Source organism: Macaca mulatta, chromosome 3 (assembly GCF_049350105.2).
Source record: "Macaca mulatta isolate MMU2019108-1 chromosome 3, T2T-MMU8v2.0, whole genome shotgun sequence".
In the NCBI taxonomy this organism is placed as follows: Eukaryota; Metazoa; Chordata; class Mammalia; order Primates; family Cercopithecidae; genus Macaca; species Macaca mulatta.
In genome coordinates this window covers 5,636,255-5,656,006 of record NC_133408.1, presented here as the reverse complement: position 1 = coordinate 5,656,006, position 19,752 = coordinate 5,636,255, and the positions used below count along the sequence as shown (strand labels likewise).

The following is a 19,752-nucleotide window of genomic DNA, read 5'->3' as shown; positions in this document are numbered from 1 at the left end:
AGTCAGGAAAGTGGCTAACGAGACGGAAATGTCCTCTACCCTGACGGGGGTGCTGGTTTCACAGTTGTATCCATTTGTCAAAATCCACAACCTGTATCCTTTTTAGTGTGAAATGTATTACATGGAAATTGTACTTTACTAGAGTTGATTGAGAGAAAAACAGAAGGGCTTAGAGTCTACCTTCCACGAGGCCTTTTTACACTGAGTTTTCCTGCCCTGCCCTCTGCCCCCTGTCCCGCCAGCCCTCAGGTACCAGGAGGGCTGCACCCCACGCAGGTACTCATCCCAGGAATCCACTCATCACCTGCGGGTTCCTTGTCTTCCACGATGACTAGAGGCTGCTCAGCTTTGGACGCTTTGGGTTTTCTCCCCCTTCGAGGCTTTTTCTTCTGTTCTTTGGGGGCAACATTCTCGTTCTCGGGCACTGCAGGGGGGTCCCCCCGGGGTGTGTCCTGCTCCTTCTCGGGAGCTGCTGCCTCGCTCTGGCTGCCTGGAGGAAGGCTTTTGGCTTGTTCCAAGTGGCCCAAGAGATGTTCTGCAAAGAGAGATGCAAAGGCACCATGCAATTAGGAAACCTGCCACCGTCCACACCTGCCCTGGCCTCTGGTTCCCATGTGTGTTTGTTTTCAATCTCATTTGCCAACCTTTGTATAGGCAAGTGAACTTCATTTCTACTGTGTTATTTCCTCTGCATCCAACACAATTGCTATTTTTAAAAGTAAATTAAGTGGTAAAAGCAATGGTAGGTTCACCATGAGGGCAGTTTAGTGAAAAAAGCAGACACACACACGTCTACAAAGCAAAAACCTGAGAAGGAGGTATCAAAATATGAATGTGTCCAGGCACGGTGGCTCACGCCTGTAATCCCAGCACTTTCGGAGGCTGAAGCAGGTGGATCATGTGAGGTCAGGAGTTCAAGACCAGCCTAGTAAACATGGTGAAAACCCGTCTCTAATAAAAATACAGAAAGTTAGCTGGGTGTGGTGGTGTGCATCTGTAGTCCCAGCCACTGGGGAGGCTGAGGCAGGAGAACTGCTTGAACCCGGGAGGCAGAGGTTGCAGTGAGTGAGATCGCACCATTGCACTCCAATCTGGTGATACAGCAAGACTCTGTCTCAAAAAAAAAAGAAAAGAAAGAAAGAAAAGAATTGTGCCCTAGAACTGTGAAAGCCCTGGGAGACGTAGCAGAAGCAAAATCAAAACACTATGTAACACTGCTTCCACAATCCAGAGTGCACGGAAGGACCACTGTGGGGGCGGGGGAAAAAGAAGATTCCTTGCTAAAGAGCTTACTAAAACAACAACAAAAGCAAGAAAAGCCCCAGGAAAACTAAAAAATTAAGCAATGAGCCATCAGGGTGTCAGCAGACACATACACACACACAAACTCAGGAAGAATGGAATTCCTAGATAATAACACAAGTTGAGAGGAGAAAACTGGGGGAAAATACATTTAAATGAGTAAAGAAGTGAAAAAAAAAAATAAAAAAGGCAAATATAACAAGCTGTTATGAAAAATAACCAAATAAAACTTATATAAAATAGAGACCCAAAATAAAAACACAATGTATGGATTAAACAGAAAATTAGACACAACTGAAGAGAGAACTCATAAACTAAAATGAAGAGCTGCAAAGATTACCCAGAATGTAGAAAAGTGACAAGGAGCTAGAAAAATATGAGCAGGAGCTAAGAAGACATGAAGTGTAATATAACGAGAAGGTCTAAAACATGTACGATAGGACAAAGAGAGAATAGGGAAGGAGGGCTAAACAATGGGCAAGATAAGGGTAGGGGATTATCCAGAATGAATGAAAGACATGAATCTTCAGATTCAAGATCTGAACAGGGAAAACAAATAAAAATAAAGACATAAATGATGACTCTGTTATAAATTGCAGAACTCCAAAGACAGAGGAGGTTTCAAAAGCAAACAAGTACAAGGCAGCGATTACTTATGAAGGAACAATTGTAATGACAGCAGACGTATCAAGGGCAACAATGGAAGAAAGCAGCATAACAACATCCTCACTGTGTAGAAAGAGAATAAGAATAAATCAAAAATTCAGTGAAAACCATTTCCAATGCAAATGGTTAAAAAAAAGACATTTTGAGACAAAGACTGAAAAGATGGCCACTAGCAGGCCTGCCCCAGAGGAAATTCTGAAAGGCAGTAAGAGTGATTTTAGATTGAGGGTCAGAAATATAAAACAAAGGGAACTAAAGTCAAAAAAAAAAAAAAAAAAAAAGCCATACATAAGGAAATTAGCAAACATCATTCTAGACAATTATAAATTCAAACAGGAAAAACAGAGCAAATTCGAAAATATTTAGAATTAAACTGTGGGAGGAAGACAGCCCACACATCAAAGAGATGTATATATACTCTACCTGTTAGATGAAGCATTTTAAATATACTTATTAAATCAATTGTGTTAACTGTGTGCTTCAAATCTATATTCCTGTGATTTTTAGCCTGATTTATCAATTAAGATGTATATATTAAAAGCCCCCACCATGGAGGCAGATTTTTCTATTTCTCCTTGTAGATCTGCCAATTTTTGCCTATTATTAGACTATGTTATTAAGTGCATATAAATTTAGATGCACTGTATAATCAAAATGTGGAATGCAGCTAACATGGTTCTTAGGAAAAAATCATCCAAAATGCTTACACGAGAGAATAAAACAGCTGGAAATTAATGAGTTAAGCATCCAACTTGTTAGAAAGACACAGAATGAAAAGTGTAAAAACGAAATAATAAATAAGAGCAGAAATAAAAGTAAATATACAATAAAAAGGATCAACAAAGCCAAAAGTGGGTGCTTTGAAAAGACGAATGATATTGGTAAGTCTGGCAAGAAAAAATAGAGAATGCACAAATAACCAGTCCTAGCTGCAAAACAGAAAACAGCAGCCGTCTGTAACTACTCGTCCCCACCTATTATTGCCTTTCCATTTTTCAGTATTAGACAGCATCTATTATTTAATATGGAGGACAAGGATTTAGCTTTCTTATAGACTATACTCTCCCTCCCAAACGCTTAGCTTCTCCACAATCCCACCAACATATTTATATCACTATTTTGGGGTAAATCAATAATCAGTGGATTCATAATTATGACCATAAAAATGTATTCACAACTGCACCAATATATGTTTATGATTCGTTTTTTGGTTTGTTTGTTTTTGAGACGGACTCTCATTCTGTCGCCAGGCTGGAGTGCAGTGGTGCAATCTTGGCTCACTACAACCTCCACCTCCAGAGTTCAAGCAATTCTCCTGCCTCAGCCTCCTGAGTAGCTGGGAGTACAGGCAGGCACCACCATGCCCAGCTAAGTTTTGTATTTTTAGTAGAGATGAGGTTTCACTATGTTGGCCAGGATGGTCTTGATCTCTTGACCTCATGATCCGCCTGCCTCAGCCTACCAAAGTGCTGCGATTACAGCCATGAGCCACTGGGCCCGGTCTTTATTTATTTATTTTTTTTGAAACGGAGTCTCACTCTGTCGCCCAGGCTGGAGTGCAGTGGTGCAATTTCGGCTCACTGCAACCCTTGCTTCCCAGGTTCAAGCCATTCTCCTGTCTCAGCCTCTCAGGTATCTGGGACTACAGGCACACATCATCATGCCTGGCTAATTTTTGTATTTTTAGTAGAGATGGGGTTTCACCATGATGGCCAGACTGGTCTCAAATTCCTGACTTCAGGTGAACAACCTGCCTTGGCCTCCCAAAGTGCTGCCATTACAGGTGTGAGCCACCATGCCTGGACCAATTCTTTTTTTTTTTTTTTTTTTTTTTGAGACAGAGTCTTGCTCTGTCCCCCAGGCTGGAGTGCAGTGGCTGGATCTCAGCTCACTGCAAGCTCCGCCTCCCCGGTTCACGCCATTCTCCTGCCTCAGCCTCCTGAGTAGCTGGGACTACAGGCACCTGCCACCATGCCCAGCTAGTTTTTTGTATTTTTTTAGTAGAGACGGGGTTTCACCATGTTAGCCAGGATGGTCTCGATCTCCTGACCTCGTGATCTGCCCGTCTTGGCCTCCCAAAGTTCTGGGATTACAGGCTTGAACCACCACGCCTGGCCCTTTTTTTTTTTTTTTTCTAAGTATATATATATAACCTTCATTTTCTCTGGAGTTAATTATTGCCTTACTTTTTATTAATAACATTTGCTTACTTTTTTCTGTGTTTTTATTACTAATTGATCCCTAAACTCTGCCAGAAGTATAACTCTTTCGTCTACAAACATATCAGTTAATGCTCTATTTCCTTCTTTTCTTTTCGTTTTTGAGCCATTATTCCTGGAGCCCTTGCTGCTGCTCCAATCTGGACCAGGTGTCTGTCCTTGAACTAGGGAACATCTCTTGTCCTACAATCTCCTTCACCAGCAACCTGGGCATTCCCTTTGCTCCTTTCCCGCAAAGGATCCTCTCTTGTATCCTACACGCAGTGGACGTGTGCCATCTTTTCTGGCCATCCAGAACTGTGAAACATCCTTGTGATGTTTTGCTAACTTCTGAGCCCCACCTTTCCCAAAACACTCCTTTCCCAAACTGGCCCAGCACAATCCATCTCAAGAGGAACACACAACCCCTCAGCCTGAAAAAGAGAAACACAGCCCCTCCCATCTCAGGGAGGTCACACAGCCCCTCCCATCTCAGGGAGGTCACACAGCCCCTCCCATCTCAGGGAGGTCACACAGCCCCTCCCACCTCAGGGAGGTCACACAGCCCCTCCCATCTCAGGGAGGTCACACAGCCCCTCCCATCTCAGGGAGGTCACACTGTCCCTCCTATCTCAGGGAGGTCACACAGCCCCTCCCCCCTCACAGGGACACACACACACACACACACACACACACACACACACGCAGCCCCTCCCCCCTCACAGGGACACACACACACAGCCCCTCCCCGCTCACACGCCCGCCGCCTTTGGGGCTGCTCCTCAGTCTCCTCCTTCCTGGGCTCGGCTTCCCAGTCCTGGGCTCCTGAACCATGGATTTTCTTGAGAAGCCCCCCAGCGAGAGGCTGCCACAGAAGGCAGAACTGTCATCTGGAAGGAATGCTCGGGACTCCTCTGGTAATCTGGGTGGCAGAGGCTGGGCTGCCCGAGTACCTGACTCCAGCCCTCAAGGCAGCCGTCCTGTGGGCAGGGACTCCTGCCTCTGTTTACTCATCCCTGAAATGGAGTCACGGTTGTATTGCATGGTGTTGATACAAGGCAGTGTCTGCAGGACCTGGCAATGAGGGGTCTTAGTCACCATCAGCCTCACTGTAAGGGGAGCCCGAGTACCACGCCTTATGTAGTTGATGACATACAAGTAGAATTTGACTGAAAATATGAAGGAATTTCTTTTTTCTTCACTCAAAACTAGTTATCAGGAAGAAAAACAAATGAGCAGCATCTGTCTGGCTTTGTGGAGGGGACCGCCCAGCGCAGGCAGCACCCTCCCGCTGTGCAGCACCTACCATGGGTCTCCATGAGGTCCGCGGTGTGCTCGGCACAAACGTGGCATTTCTAGAAAACCCAACCGCCTGCTCTGCTATTTATGTCTTGGTGACAGACACAAAATGCTTCTCACCAAGCAGAGGGCAAAGTGACACGTGCGTAAATTCATTACAGCCAAGATGAGTAGGAGGTCTCAGGAACGTGTGACCAGGTAGCTAAAGTCTGCTGGTATCAGCATAGTGGCTGTCCCAGTCACTCCTCACAACCGCACTGCCTGGAACCCTGCCAGGCCTGGGGCCTCTCAGCATGTTCCACATGTGACAAACGCCACAAACTGTTTCCATGCGACTCCCCCATGGTTTATTTGACGCGAGTCTTTCTTCACTACACATTAGCCTCATAAGAGGCTTGTAGAAAAATCAGCTCCCTAAGACAAATAAACAAAGTTCCCAGGGCACTGCAGAAGCTGGAAATGTGTTCAATTCTTTCCCAGCCGCCTTAAATTGGTATGTCAACCTGAGTAGATAAAAATGTTTTGCAGGCCGGGCGCAGTGGCTCACGCCTGTAAACCCAGTACTTTGGGAGGCCGAGGCAGATGGACTGCTTGAGCCCAGGAGTTTGAGCCAGCCTGGGTGAAACCCTGTCTCTACAAAAAATATACAAAAATTCGCTGGGCGTGGTGGCACATCCCTGTGGTCCCAGCTACTCAGGAGGCTGAGGTGGGAGGATCGCTTGAGCCTGGCAGGTCAAGGCTGCAGTGAGCCATGATCATGCCACTGCACTCCAGCCTGGACAACAGAGCCAGACCTTGTCTCAAAAAAAGAAAAAAAATGTCTGGCAGATAAAGAAACGGTGGAAGGGGCCGTCAAGCGGAAACAACATAGGCAAGACGGCACAACAGATGCCATGGCTGGCTCCTGGCCCCTGCCAGCGCCAGAGTCAAGGCGCCCAGCTGAAATGCAACTTCCACAACCAGGAGGAGTGAGGCCTGCAGAGGTTGGGGGTGGGAAGCGGGACTGCCCAGAAGCTTTAAACCCCGAGAAAGCCTTGGTTCTGGCGACTACACTGTGGGGCAGTGGGGCAGACAGGGCAAAGCTGGGGACATCCCGACAGCCGCAGACAGGTGACAGCGTAAGTCAGAGGGAGCTCGACACAGGAGTTTTACAATGGGGGCTCCCCACACGTCTTCCTTACCGTTGAGGAGCTGCAGCTCCAGGAAGGTGGCGGAACACACTTTACACGCCCACTGGCTGGGCTCCGACTCCACGGGGGCGCTGTTTTCCGGGGTGCCTGCAGCTTCAAAAGACATGAGAGGAGAAGAAGGTGACCCCCAGGCAGCTCATGTCTCCCCGAATCCCGGCCCGGCGGAGAAGGGCTGTGTGCTGAGAGGTGGTGATGACAGTGATGACAGCAGCTGATGGGCCTGTGGTCACTCCACATGACAGACACCATTTTCAGAGCTTTACACACATGGTTGATTCGGCCATGTGACTGTCCCCTTTGCACAGATGAGGCAACTGAGCACAGAGACATGCCTGCTGCAGGGTCACCAGTCGCAGAGCTGAGAACTCCTCCAAGAAGCCAGTCCAGAGGGACCAGGTTTGTCCCTTACATGACTTCACGAGAAAAATGCATCCTAAAGAACCAAGCGTAATTCCCCCAGCTCTCACTGGCTCATAGAATAAGAGACAGTGGAACCCAAAACAGCCAGCCAGTGGCGCCCCCGTGTGTGGCTGGGCTGCTGCTCCCGCCCAGCGCTGTCCAGCAGACTTTCTGTGGATGACTGACGTTCTCCATAGCTGGTATCCAGCAAGGCAGCCGGTAACCAGATGTGGCTCATGTTCCAGGAAGTAAGTGTTTAATTTTACTAAATTTGAACTTAATTTTACACAGACACCTGAGATAGGGGGCCACTATCCCAGGAAGCACCTCTATCCCTCAGCCCACACCACACAGGAATCTGGGGAGAGAGCTAGGCTGAGAGTACATGACATGTGGTGTAAACCTGGCTATAAAGAGAACTACAGGCACCTTTTAACAAAAAAGTCACTGATGCTCTTGTGCAACCTAAAACTGGGAGGCATTTTAAGTGAGCGTGCCACAATCTGGCCCAGGCCAGTTTCTCTACAATTCATCTGGCAGCTCTATGGGCCAGCCCACGGCAGGACCCCTGCCCATCACTTTGACTCTAATCATGATACAGCCTGGATTGAAGTTCATCACCCACAGCAAACTCTAGGGGCCACTCCCAAAGACAAACTCTCCTGGGTCTTTAAAAAATAATCCAGAACTACAACTGCACATGCATTCAGCGCTAGAAAAAAACATGTATCTTTTCATATCCAAAACCAGCACTAAAGATGCAATGAATAAAAGGAAAAGATAGAGATTACTGCTATCACCGTTTGCAAGCATGTTCTGAGTTTTCATAAGATAACAAGAAGAGGTATAAATGTAACATGAAATTTTTTGTCATACTAAAAATAAAGAACGAGCAGAAAGAGCGTATGTGTGCGGGGGGAACCCTGCCAGCAGGGCACTTTTCCGGGACATCCCGTCCCCACCAGCTTCTGCTCCCTTTTACGCTTGCTCTCTGAGAATCCACTGCTTGAAGAATCCCAAAATATCAAGGACAAATGGAAATCAGAACCAAATTCCCATTTCTCACTCACCTTCCCAAACATACACAGGTTCCAAAGAGAGAAAGACACTCACATATAAGTTTCAGAAAAAGAGGACAAGGGCCCAGGTTAGCTGAAAGCCACCACTTCTGAATAAGGAGAATTTCTTCTAATCCACGTGGGCCCTTGTCTCCGGCAATAAGCCTCCACACCCCCACAAGCGCCGGTTCTCCTCAACTTGGTGCTCAGCTAAGTAAAGAGGACTAGAAAAACTTGTCATGATGACTATCCGCTCATCAAGAGAAGTACTCAGGATTTTCTGAATATTAATTGTAAAAGATAAGAATTCTTAAGAAAAAATATTAGTTAACAGGAGGCAATTCTTGACTGCCAATCATTTAAATATCCAACAAAAGAGAAGTGTCTCAACAAAATCTAACACCATACAGCTTTAAAGTGATGCCAGAGATAGTACCAGTAGGGAAAAGGCTTAAGATGTGGTGAGCCAGACTGTGCACGCAAAGAAAAGTAAGCAGTAAGATTGGAGGTGCAGTGAGAGCTCCGCTATGCAAAAATGCAGAGTTTTTTTTAAAAAAAGGAACAGCAAAGCTACAGCACAGCAAACAGTCTGGCATTCCAGTGGGCAGGGCTGACTACAGGGCAGCACCAGAGAACTTCCTGGGATGAAGTCGAGGTCTGTAAGTCAACTGTGGTGGAGTTCAGACAACTGTAGACACTCAAAAGTCTCTAAACTGGCAGGGTCAGTGGCTCACGCCTGTAATCCCAGCACTTTGGGAGGCCCAGGCGGGTGGATTACTTGAGGCCAGGAGCTCAAGACCAGGCTGGGAAACATGGCAAAACCCCGTCTCTACTTAAAAAATGCACAAATTAGCTACGCGTGGTGGCATGCGCCTGTAATTTCAGCTTCTTGGGAGGCTGAGGCACGAGAATTGCTTGAACTCGGGAGGCAGAGGTTGCAGTGAGCCGAGATCACACCACTGCACTCCAGCCTGGGCAACAGACCCAGACTCCATCTCAAAAAAAAGCTCTGAACTGTATACTTAAAATCATTGAGTCTTACTGTATGTAAACTATATGTCATCAGTGCTGGTTTTTAAAATACAGGGGCCAGTGAGGTGGCTCATGCCTGTAATCCCAGCACTTTGGGAGGCTGAGGTGGGCGGATCACTTCAGGTCAGGATTTCAACACCAGCCTGGCCAACATGGTGAAACCCCATCTCTACTAAAAATAGAAAAATTAGCTGGGAGTGATGGTACATGCCTGTAATCCCAGCTACTGGGGAGGCTGAGGCAAGAGAATTACTTGAACTGGGAGGTGGAGGTTGCAGAGAGCTGAGATTGGGCCACTACATTCCAGCCTGGGTGACAGAGCAAGACTGTCTCAAAAAAATAAAATTAAAATAAAAAATACAGGCCGGGCGCAGTGGCTCAAGCCTGTAATCCCAGCACTTTGGGAGGCCGAGACAGGCGGATCACGAGGTCAGGAGATCAAGACCATCCTGGCTAACACGGTGAAACCCCGTCTCTACTAAAAAAAAAATACAAAAAACTAGCCAGGCGAGGTGGCGGGCGCCTGTAGTCCCAGCTACTCAGGAGACTGAGGCAGGAGAATGGCGTGAACCCGGGAGGCGGAGCTTGCAGTGAGCCGAGATCGCGCCACTGCACTCCAGCCTGGGCGACAGAGCGAGACGCCGTCTCAAAAATAAAATAAAATAAAATAAAAAGTACTAGAAAATGTGAATCATATGGCAACAACAGTTGAACAGTGATGCTCTGTGTGACTGAACAGTTTCCCCAATGTTATAAAATGTGTTTGTATTTTACTTTTTTCATCAGAAAGGTGATTTTGAAAATTTTCTCTCTTTGAAACCCAGGTGTGTTTCAGAAGGTGAGTGAGAAATGGGACTCTGGCTCTGATTTCCATTTGTCCATGATCTTGTGGTATTCTTCAAGCAGCAGCTTCTCAGAGCAAGTGTAAAAGGGAGTAGAAGCTGGTGGGGATGGGATGTCTCATAACAACGCTCTACTGGCAGGGTGCCCCCACCACACTCTCCTCCTGGGCCCCATGCTCTCTCCCATGAAGATCCAGGATGCTTCTTGGGCTGCCCCCTCCATCAGTCAGCAGGTTCAGGTTCTTGTAAAGAGAGAAAATCAATCTTAATGTGAGCTCAAAAAAAGATAAGGCCAGGCACAGTGGTTCACACCTGGAATCCCAGCACTTTGGAAGGTGGGAGGATTGCCTGAATCCAGGAGTTCAAGACCAGCCTAGGCAACACAGTGAGACCCATCTCTACTAAAAATTAAAATTAAAAAAATTAGCTGGGTGTGGTGGCACATCCCTGTGGTCCCAGCTACTAGGGAGGCTGAGATGGGAGGATCACTTGAGCCCAGGAGGGCAGCTGCAGTGAGCCACGATCATGCCACTGCACTCCAGCCTGGGCGAGAGTGCCAGACCCTATCTAGACCCTATCTCAAAAAACAACAAAAAAAGAAAAGGAACTAGAAAAGTAAATCCACTACCAGAATAAAATAAGTAACTTTTAAAGGGATGTGTTACTGCTCCTTTAGTATAAAACCAAACTTTTCTCTGTATTTAGAAGACAGCTCTGCTGATTTGCAAAACTGACTGATTTCTATACAAAGATGTATGTTTGGAGCAAATGAAAGAGACAGAATTAAGTCAATGAGTCTTAGGAGCTCTCACGCTCACCAAGAAAGACTCGGCCACCATAATAAGTAATTTACAGGAAGACGGTTCCTGGGTTCGTCGGCCGCCAGTACGGTTCTAGGAGCACACCAATGGCCCTGGAGGCCACTCACATCACTCTGCCTACGCCCACTGGGCCAGAGGTGCAACAATGCCACCAAAGGCCTCCTTTCCTCCCATCACGTAGGAGCGTTCTCTCTGGGAGTGTCCACCCCAGAGGCCGTGTCGCTGAGCAGGAGTGGAATTACACAGTTACCCTAGAACTCCAGGCCTTCACGTGTCCAGTCTAAACAGTGAGAACTGGGCAAGTGGCCAGCTTTCTAGATGTTTCTAGCCTCTCTTCGAAGGTCTTGTTATCTATTGAGATACTCATTTCTGAGAAGTGGGCAGTGTTGGGCTCCAGTGCATAGCTTCAGCTGGGGGAGGTGCTCAACACACACTCAGGCTCTGGTGGACCCTGGGTGCACTGGGCAGGCAGGGCTCTAGAAGCACCACTGTGCCTGGAGAGGGACCCCTGGCGGCTCAGGGAGGAGGGGCCCAGGGCAAGGAGCCAGGTAGGTGGCAGAGGATGAGAGGCAGTGTGTGTGTAGGTAGCGGGGGCGATGACGCGGCTGCTGGGTTGCTGTTTGAACAATCAGCAGGTGGACCCCAAGGAAAGCCCACCAGGGCAGCCGGCAACACTTCAAGGGCCAAGCCAGAGCTCAACAGGGGCTCTCTAGGGAAGGGAAGGAGGAACCCAACCGACCAGTGAGTGGACAGGAATCATGATGTTCACTACCTCTCTAGAAATAGCTGCTTGCCATTTGTCCCCAAACACAAGCGACCATTCTAAAAAGCATTTCTGAAATCTAAGAGTAACTGAGTTGTTTATTTCCCCAATTATAAACCCTGTTGAGGTTTAAGCTATGCTTAAGTGACCAATGCTCCCATTTACGCAGACTGTCCTGGTCGAATTATGACAAGTGTCCTTTCATTCTGAGAAGTTTTAGGGAGGAATCGGAATTACCCTAGGAACTCTGGAATCAGGAGGCGACTCTGTTGAACACCACAGTCCCAGGCTGACTCCACTTAAATCTACTGTTTCAAACTCAGCTCCAGATTAAAGGGTCTCCAGCAGGTAAAATGAATACAAAACACCTGTAGCTCCAATAAGGGGTGGCAACTTTTGCTTTGACCTTAGCCTTGAGAGTGGTGAGGGCATCCCCCAGGATATAAGCTGATAAGCGGGTAAATGGCCAAGGAGAGCATCTCAGAACCCAAACCCCAGCACGGCTGCAGTCTGGGCTGGCCATGGGCACACATGCTGCCAGCTGCCTAGGCCTTCAGGAATTCCAGACACAAGCAGCTCAGGTCCCGAAGATCACAGTCACTTGGGTCTGCTCAGAGAGCCCAGCCTCGCAGGACTTGGAAATGGCCCCTGACCCAGCGGGCACCACCACGGGGGCCTTTCTCGCGCGGGGCCAGGCCAGGCCAGGTACCTGGTTTTGGCAAAGCCACGAGGGTGGGGCTAGGAGCCGCTGGGTAAAGGGCAGTGGGTTTCTCCAAGTTCTTTTTGTCCTTTTCATTCTTAAAGAACTCCCCACAAAGCCACAGTCTTTCTCCGTGAAGGGTGCAAAGTCTTTACCAACCTGGCCGAAGAGGACGCTGCCACCACTGCAGGCCCTAGAAGGAGCCGCCCCACCTGGCTCCTTGCCGACACTCCCCGGCAGCATCCCCAGCGGCCCCTCTCCACCCAGCCCTCACATGGCCCATAGTGGGTTCAATAGTGGCTCCCCAAAATTCACATCCACCCACCACCTTTGGGAGAGGATCTGTGCAGATGCCATCAAGTTAAGGTGAGAATGTAATGGACTGGGGAGGCCTGAATCCACTGACAGGTGGCCTTATGAAGAGAGGACACAGAGACATGGGGGAAAAGACAGGCAGAGACCGGAGTGACACAGCCACAAGCCAAGGGATGCAAAAGGCCGCTGTGCCGGCCACCACCAGAGGTTGGGGAGAGTCCCGGGACAGATTCTCCCTCAGAGTGCCCAGAAGGAACCAGCCCTGCTGACACCCTGACCATGGACGTCTGGCCTCCAGCACTGTGAGAGGCACATTTCTGACGTGAAGCCACTGGGCTGCTGGTGTTTTATGAGGACAGCACAGCGCTGGGACACTCCCACACAGCCTATCGCAGACCTGGGATTAGGGACAACCAGGGGCATTTTACAAAGCCTCAAACATACTGACAAACAGGACAGACCAGAACCTTCCAAATACGTTAAGAATCTTACGCTACCGAGCTACTAACATTTTGGATTACACTGCATTTATAAAACAAGGAAACAATGCTCATATGAGAATCAGGTCATTTGGTTTGGGGGGGATCAGGCGAGTCAATATCTATTTCTCCCCCTTGAGCAAATAATCTTCATGCCAACAATAAATAACATTTGCTCCGCTGGGTAGTGCCAGCTTCAGCCGTATGAAATTGCTGTTTTGCAGGTCAAAAGGAATTTCATAGAGTTTCTTCAGGTTTCATGAGGAGGATCTCTGTCAAAACACCCGCAACATGGATGAGAAAGATTTAAAGTTCAACAGCCCTGCTTGATGGGCAAAGTGATGCCCCGACCCCGGCTTAGCAGGACAGGCACTGTGATCTGCTTTTCCAGCAGGAATGCTAGATATGGGCAGATCACACCCATAACCTTCACTAGGGCTTTCTTTGAACATGCAGGCACACACACACAGGTACGCACAGGTGCGCGCACGCACACACACACACACAGGTATGCACATGCGTGCACGTGCGCACACACACACACAGGTACGCACATGCGCACACGCGCGCGCGCGCGCACACACACACACACACACACACACACAGACACTCCCCCCAACTCTGGGAGGCGGCCATTGCACGGTGAACAGCAACACTGGAGCCAGGTGCCAGGGACCAATCCTGATTTCTTCATCTACTCTACTGTGACCTGGGGTCAGTTCCTAAACCTCTCTGTGCTATTTCCTCTGGCTAAAGACAGGGCTAGTACCCCAGCCTCATAGGATTAGGAGGATGAGTCACTGGACGTAGCCCCAAGGGCAGAGCTAAGCAGTCATGCACCACATAACAAGGTTTCAGTCAATGACAGTGGTCCCATGAGATTCTAATACAGTATTTTTCCTCTATTACCTCGTCTATGTTTACATAAACAAATACCATGCATCACAGTTGCCCACAGCATGCAGTACAGTCACATGTTGGACAGGCTGGTAGCTAGGACAACAGGTTACACGGCACAGCCTGGGTGGCTAGCAGGCCATGCCATCAAGGTGCGCGAGAGTGCACTCTACAACGCGCCAAAGACAATGCCATCGCCCCAGGATACATTTCTGAGAACGCATCTCTGTTGTTAAACACTGCCTCACTGTGTTAGCTTGTGTTACATCCACGTGCCCAAACTGACCAAGGATGTTTGACAAGCAGACAGACAGACCCGACTCTCCACCCCTCCACTCTCTGCATCCCAGCAGCTGGCCCAGCACAACCCATCTCATCAGTGTGGGGTCAGCACAGAGCCAAGGGGCCATAACCCCTCCGGCGAGGCATGAGGGAAGGTGGGCTCTGGATCAGGGGCTGCCACGTACCATGGGCGCCAGAGCCGGCCTGCTTCAGCATGGGCTTGTCCATCTTCTTGGCATAGAAGGCCGCGTACCACACGCGCAGCTCGGTGCCCGGGGGGATGTCTCTGGAGGTGGTGAAGTACACGTCGCTGCCGTGCTGGTAAGCCGTCAGGTTCTGGTGCTCAGCCTCCGCCGCCGGCCGCACCAGCATCATCCAGTTGCAGTCATCCTCATTGGAGGTGTCGAAGCACACGGGGTGCCCGTCCTTCTGGAACACCTGAGGGTGAGTCAGCCCGCGGAGAAGCCAGGAAAATGGCTGATTACCCATCTGCGTGTCAGCGTGTCGGGGGCGGGTGCTGAGGAACCCATCTAGACAGTGCCACCTCAGAGGCCATAAGGGCTCCTGTATGGGATGCTGAGGTGTTTACAATGGTGAGGAGGGTCACAGGTAGACCATGTGGTTTGGATGGGTCAAGTTAGTCACAGGCAAAAGGAGGCAGCAGACACAGCCTATGTGTCATCATACATCACACAGCAGTCTATGTGTCATCTGGATACCTGAGTGTTACTCGCGGCCCAGGTGCGGAACTCAAGTTCAAATCAGGTTCTAGTGGGTCTGGGGATATTGAAGTTCTAGTCCTGGTCCAGGTCGGCTTTGGGCTATCTGAGCTCCACTCCTAGTCCACGTGTCATAGGGACACCTAGGCTCTCCAGATGGCCCAGTGGGAACTGGGACACAGTTCTACTCCCAGCTCCACCACAGGATGCTGGGTTCCTCCGGCTGGCTACCTCCCTGTCTATCAAACAACACCATTGCTTTATGGATTAAATGCAGGCAGGAAGCAGGGAGAAAAACTTACATATTTTGAAGTTCAAATCAACCACACGACTATAGGAGGGTTTTGTTCCTTATTTTCTGATGCCATGATCTGAGCTCTTCCTCCCTGCAGGAAGACAGCTCTCCCCTCTCCTGAGCTTTTCCTAGAGAGGCCTCTCTAAGGACGGAGCCCTTGGAAGTGAGAGGCGAGGGTGGGGGACCACCAGGTACCTAATGACCACCAGTTGCTGAGGAAGGCATGCTCCCAGCTGGTGGCACCATCCCTCTGGTGGGCACAGTCCAGCTGAACGCTGGTGCGTGCACTGAGAACAACCCGCTACGAGGCGATGACCTGCAAAATCGCGTAGCTGAAAGACCACCAAAATGGGCACAAAAGGCTTTTTTTATTAAAGGGGCCTCACCCCCAACCGTGCACCCACTGCATACATTGACTGGATGGGTGCTGCAAAGGACAGGCAGGTAAGCCAACGGCCTTTCAGAGGCTGTACTGGGTATTGTTACATATTTCTTCAACTTAAAACAGCCTTTTCTTTCCTTCTTTCCTTCCTTCCTTTCCTTCCTTCCCTCCCTCCCTCCCTTCCCTCCCTCCCTGCCCTCCCTTCCTTTCTTCCTTCCTTCCGTCTCTTTTTGTAAACAACTCAAGTGCCTTTCCTTTTTTCCCCTTTTTGCTGCAATCTGCCTTATAAGCTCAGGTTTTCAAAGGGCTTCCAAAAACCCAAGCTTGTCCACTTCATCTGCCTGTCCTAAAACAAGCGGATCCCTTTCAAGGGTCTCTAAGAAAAGTTTGCTAACTAACAACCCATTCCTCATTTGTTTATTTCACAGATATTTCTGAAGCCTGGCTGGCTTGGGGTACTATCGTATCCCTGAGGGCAGACATGGAAACAGTCAAAAACTCGCCTCGCCTGGCCTCATAGGCCTTCCAGAGGGCTCATTTTTTACGTATGCTAAAGCCTGCCTTGCGATATACATACATTTTAGTTTTCTCGAGTTCACGTCAAAGTAGAGAACCACTGTCTTCTCTCAGTCTGATGTGCTTTTTAGAGCTACCAAACTTCGTACTGTTGCCCAAGGTCTCATCACTGCCTAAACAAACACCTTCCCTTTGAAAGGGCTTTGCAAACCACCATACGCTCTGCACAGGTGTGAAAAGAACTGGAGTGATGGACCCCTGCAAGACACTGCCTTGTAAAGCCTGCAACAGCAACGGAGGTCGTTTAAGACAGCTGGAGTCAGCATTTGGCGTTTCTCCTGCGTATGTTTTAAATACACTCTTTAATGTTCTGCAAAACTGAAAATTACAAAATACCAACTTAATATTGATGCTCTCGCAACGTAAAAAGAAACGTTTCCTTGGAAATTAAGCAGACCTACAATGTTTAGAGCTATTTTCAAGGAATTGACAAATCATGGAAACTCGGTGGTTCACTCCCCATTCCCACATAGGAACGCCAGAAAAATACCCGGTTCCTGAGCTCCTGTTTGGCAACAGCCTTTACCTTCAGGGGAAACGCGGACTCCTTTTCCCATTTGGCGACCCTCCTGGACTCAAAGGGACCGAACTGTGTCCGCTTGACGAGCTGAGTGATGGCAAACACTCCCTCGGCTCCGTCTTCCAGTCGTCTGATCTCCAAGTTGGGAGGAAGGGATGACCTGGAAATGGAATAAAACAAGACTCAAAAGAGAGCACGCACACCTGGGGACCGACTCGTTAAGATAACCTAAAAGCTCGCCCTCACTGACCGCCAGGGGTCTTCTGAAATAAAATTCTCCAGGTGATAAAATAGAAGCCTCCTGGTGGCTCACACCTGTAATCCCAGCACGCACTTTGGAAGGCCGAGGTGGGAAGACTGAATGAGCCCAGGAGTTTGAGACCAGCCTGGGCAACATGGTGAAACGCTGTCTCTACAAAAAATACAAAAAATTAGCTGGGCATGGTGGCGTGTGCCTGTAGTCCCAGCTACTTAGGAGGCTAAGGCAGGATGGCTTGAGCCCGGGAGTTCAAGACTGCAGTGAGCCGAGATTGTGCCACTGCACTGTAGCTTGGGTGACAGCACAGGACCCTGTCTCAAAGAAAAAGAAAACAGAAGCCTTCCTAATAGGTGCTGAATGAAGACTGAGGCTGAGGTTGTGATGATGCCCTCGGGCTGTGGCAATCTAGCCATAATCTTGTGGCCTTAGCTACACGAGGCCGACCACAAGGCCCTCCTGAGATTCACCCAGAGCACACCATGGCAGGGCTGTTTACTGGAGGATGGATTTCACTCCCCGTGGGAAAGACAGTGACAACAGGTGCATCTCTGGTGGGGTTGCTATGGGACAGGAAAGGGTCAGACTGGCGTGGGGACCAGCGATGGAGGGGGGATCACAGGGAACTTGCTGCTGAGGAGCCGTAGGAACAGCACCCCGAGAGAGACGCAAGGGCCATGGGTGTCCCAAAGAGAAAGGTTTCCAGCCAAGTGGAGCAGGCCAGTTTTACTGAGGATGTGATCTCTTTAACTGAAGTAGAAGAATGTCAAGGACAGGGTGTGGGGAGGAAGGCACAGGAGCCAGGACGAGCCCATGACACGTCCAGAACAGAGGCGGACATGGGGTATCCAGCACACAGGCCCCTCAGACAGAGGCAGACGTGGGGTCCCCAGAGCATAGACTCCTCCGACAGAAGTGGACATGGGGTCCCCAGAACACAGATCCCTCCGACAGAGGCGGACATGGTGTCCCCAGAGCACAGACCTCTCAGGGCGGGCAGGAGGCCGCTGAGACGAGGGGCCAGCCCAGAGGGTCCAACTGCAGGACCAAGGGTTTCAGCTGAATTTTCATGGGCAACAGGCAGCCCCTGAGGGTTCTGGGGAAGAGGGGGGTTGATGGGAAGAGGGGGGTTGATCCGCTCTCTACTTTAGGCTGAAACATTAATCTCTTTGTTTTGAATCACACTAAGAAGAAAACAAATGAACGGTGTTGTGAGGCAGTGGGGAGGCTCCTGGAAACAGTCCTGGAAAGACGGTGACCATCTGTGCAGCAGCAGCACATGCCAGGTACCGTCACCCACAACACCACAGCCACCCCACAGGAACCGCCATCCTCTTCCCTTTACAGAGGCCACCGAGGTCTGGAGAGGAGTGCCTTGCCCAAGCTCACCTGCCCGGGGCCACCAGGTGGCACAGCCTTCCCCAAGTGAGGGTGGAACGGCAGGGCAGCTGCTGCCCACTGAGCTGCCTCACCAGGCCTGCAGGGGCTGCCTCCGGAAGCTGCTGTGGGTCAGCCCCGTCCTGTCCTCATGACCCCCATCCCCTGCCCCGCCTGCGTGTGCATGTGTCCGCTGGCAGGCCAAGACCTGGAATGCAGAGAAGCCAACGAGCAGACCTCCAGCTTGGCCACTGGTGTTCAGCACATCAACCACCTTGGCCAGTCCATTCTTCTGCAGCCTCCACAATGTGTCAGGAACAGCTGGGCTCCAGCTAAGAACCCTGGAGTGGATCAAAGAAACTCACTCTGGAGCTTCGAAGTGCGTGTTTTGGCGCATCCCGGCAGCAAGGCTGCTCAGCTCACAGAGGGAAGGGAATCGCTGGCACTCACTCAGAGTGCCTCTGTTCTCCCTCGGGCTCCTTCCTCCCCGTCTGCAGACACGAAGACTGCTAGGCTCCTGCCGCAGCTGGCATATGGACAGACCCGGGACCGTGAAAGCAGCTCACGGCGGTCACTCACCTTGCCCTGCTTAACACAAAGGAGTCTTTGACCATGACCACTGGGCCTAGCTCGGGACATTCGGAGTCGTGGTACTGGCTGCAGTCTTCACACCCTGCAAGCAGACATCCGAGCATTAGAGCACCCAGGGAAGGAGACACGCAAAGAACACAAACCTGGGAAATGGGGACCCTGGCCCCATGAGGGTGACCCAGAGTCATGAGACACATGCATCTGACACTACAAAGACAAGCAAGGGAGGGTGCATCGGATGGCACGAGGCCTGTGTCCCGAAGGCCTCTGTCAGTGCTCACGCACACATGAGGAGTGCAAAGGCAGGACACGCCTCCAGGGAAAGCGCCAGCTCCGCCACACACCTGAAATCAAGCACGGTCACCTCCACGGTGACGAAGACCAAGACCCTCCCCAAAGAATGAGCATAAATGAAAATGGCCAATGTTAGCGGGTTCATGATAACTCTAACACACTTCCCTCCTGCCTAGTCCTGGATTACTTTTCTGGACCAAGTGCTACCCGCTGCAAAGTGCCCTCGGCCAGGAGTTCTGAGAAAGGTGATCCTATTAAAACCACACCCCTGTAAGTGCACTGCTTAGGAAATAAATGGTTCGTGGGGAAAATTTAAATACACAACTTTTCTATATTATAAAAACCAAATGTGGACATGGCTTTGCCTAGACAGCAAACGCCATGCCCATCTGTGTTCTATGACGTAGGGCTGGTCTCAGACAGGTCCCCGGGCCACTTACAGATGAACATGATCTCTTCGCTCCCATCTTCAGCCATCTCTGACACCTGTCAGGATACA

The 19,752-nt window shown here is 49.8% G+C and overlaps 1 protein-coding gene across 7 annotated transcripts in view; it reads right to left on the bottom strand.

The window, feature by feature from the left end:
* PRDM15 (PR/SET domain 15) overlaps positions 1-19,752 on the bottom strand; it is a 74,068-nt gene that overhangs the window by 33,989 nt on the left and 20,327 nt on the right. For 5 of the 7 annotated variants that reach the window (XM_028845313.2, XM_015132844.3, XM_077995726.1 and 2 more), the window contains exons 2-7: positions 19,694-19,739; positions 18,948-19,041; positions 16,742-16,895; positions 14,429-14,681; positions 6,647-6,748; positions 305-535 (exon numbers count right to left, since the gene is read on the bottom strand). In XM_028845313.2, the coding sequence (XP_028701146.2) occupies positions 305-535; positions 6,647-6,748; positions 14,429-14,681; positions 16,742-16,895; positions 18,948-19,041; positions 19,694-19,730 (871 nt within the window). In that variant the 5' untranslated portion in view covers positions 19,731-19,739. The remainder of the gene's footprint in view (positions 1-304; positions 536-6,646; positions 6,749-14,428; positions 14,682-16,741; positions 16,896-18,947; positions 19,042-19,693; positions 19,740-19,752) is intronic. The other 2 variants (XM_077995728.1, XM_077995730.1) reach the window with 1 other exon arrangement.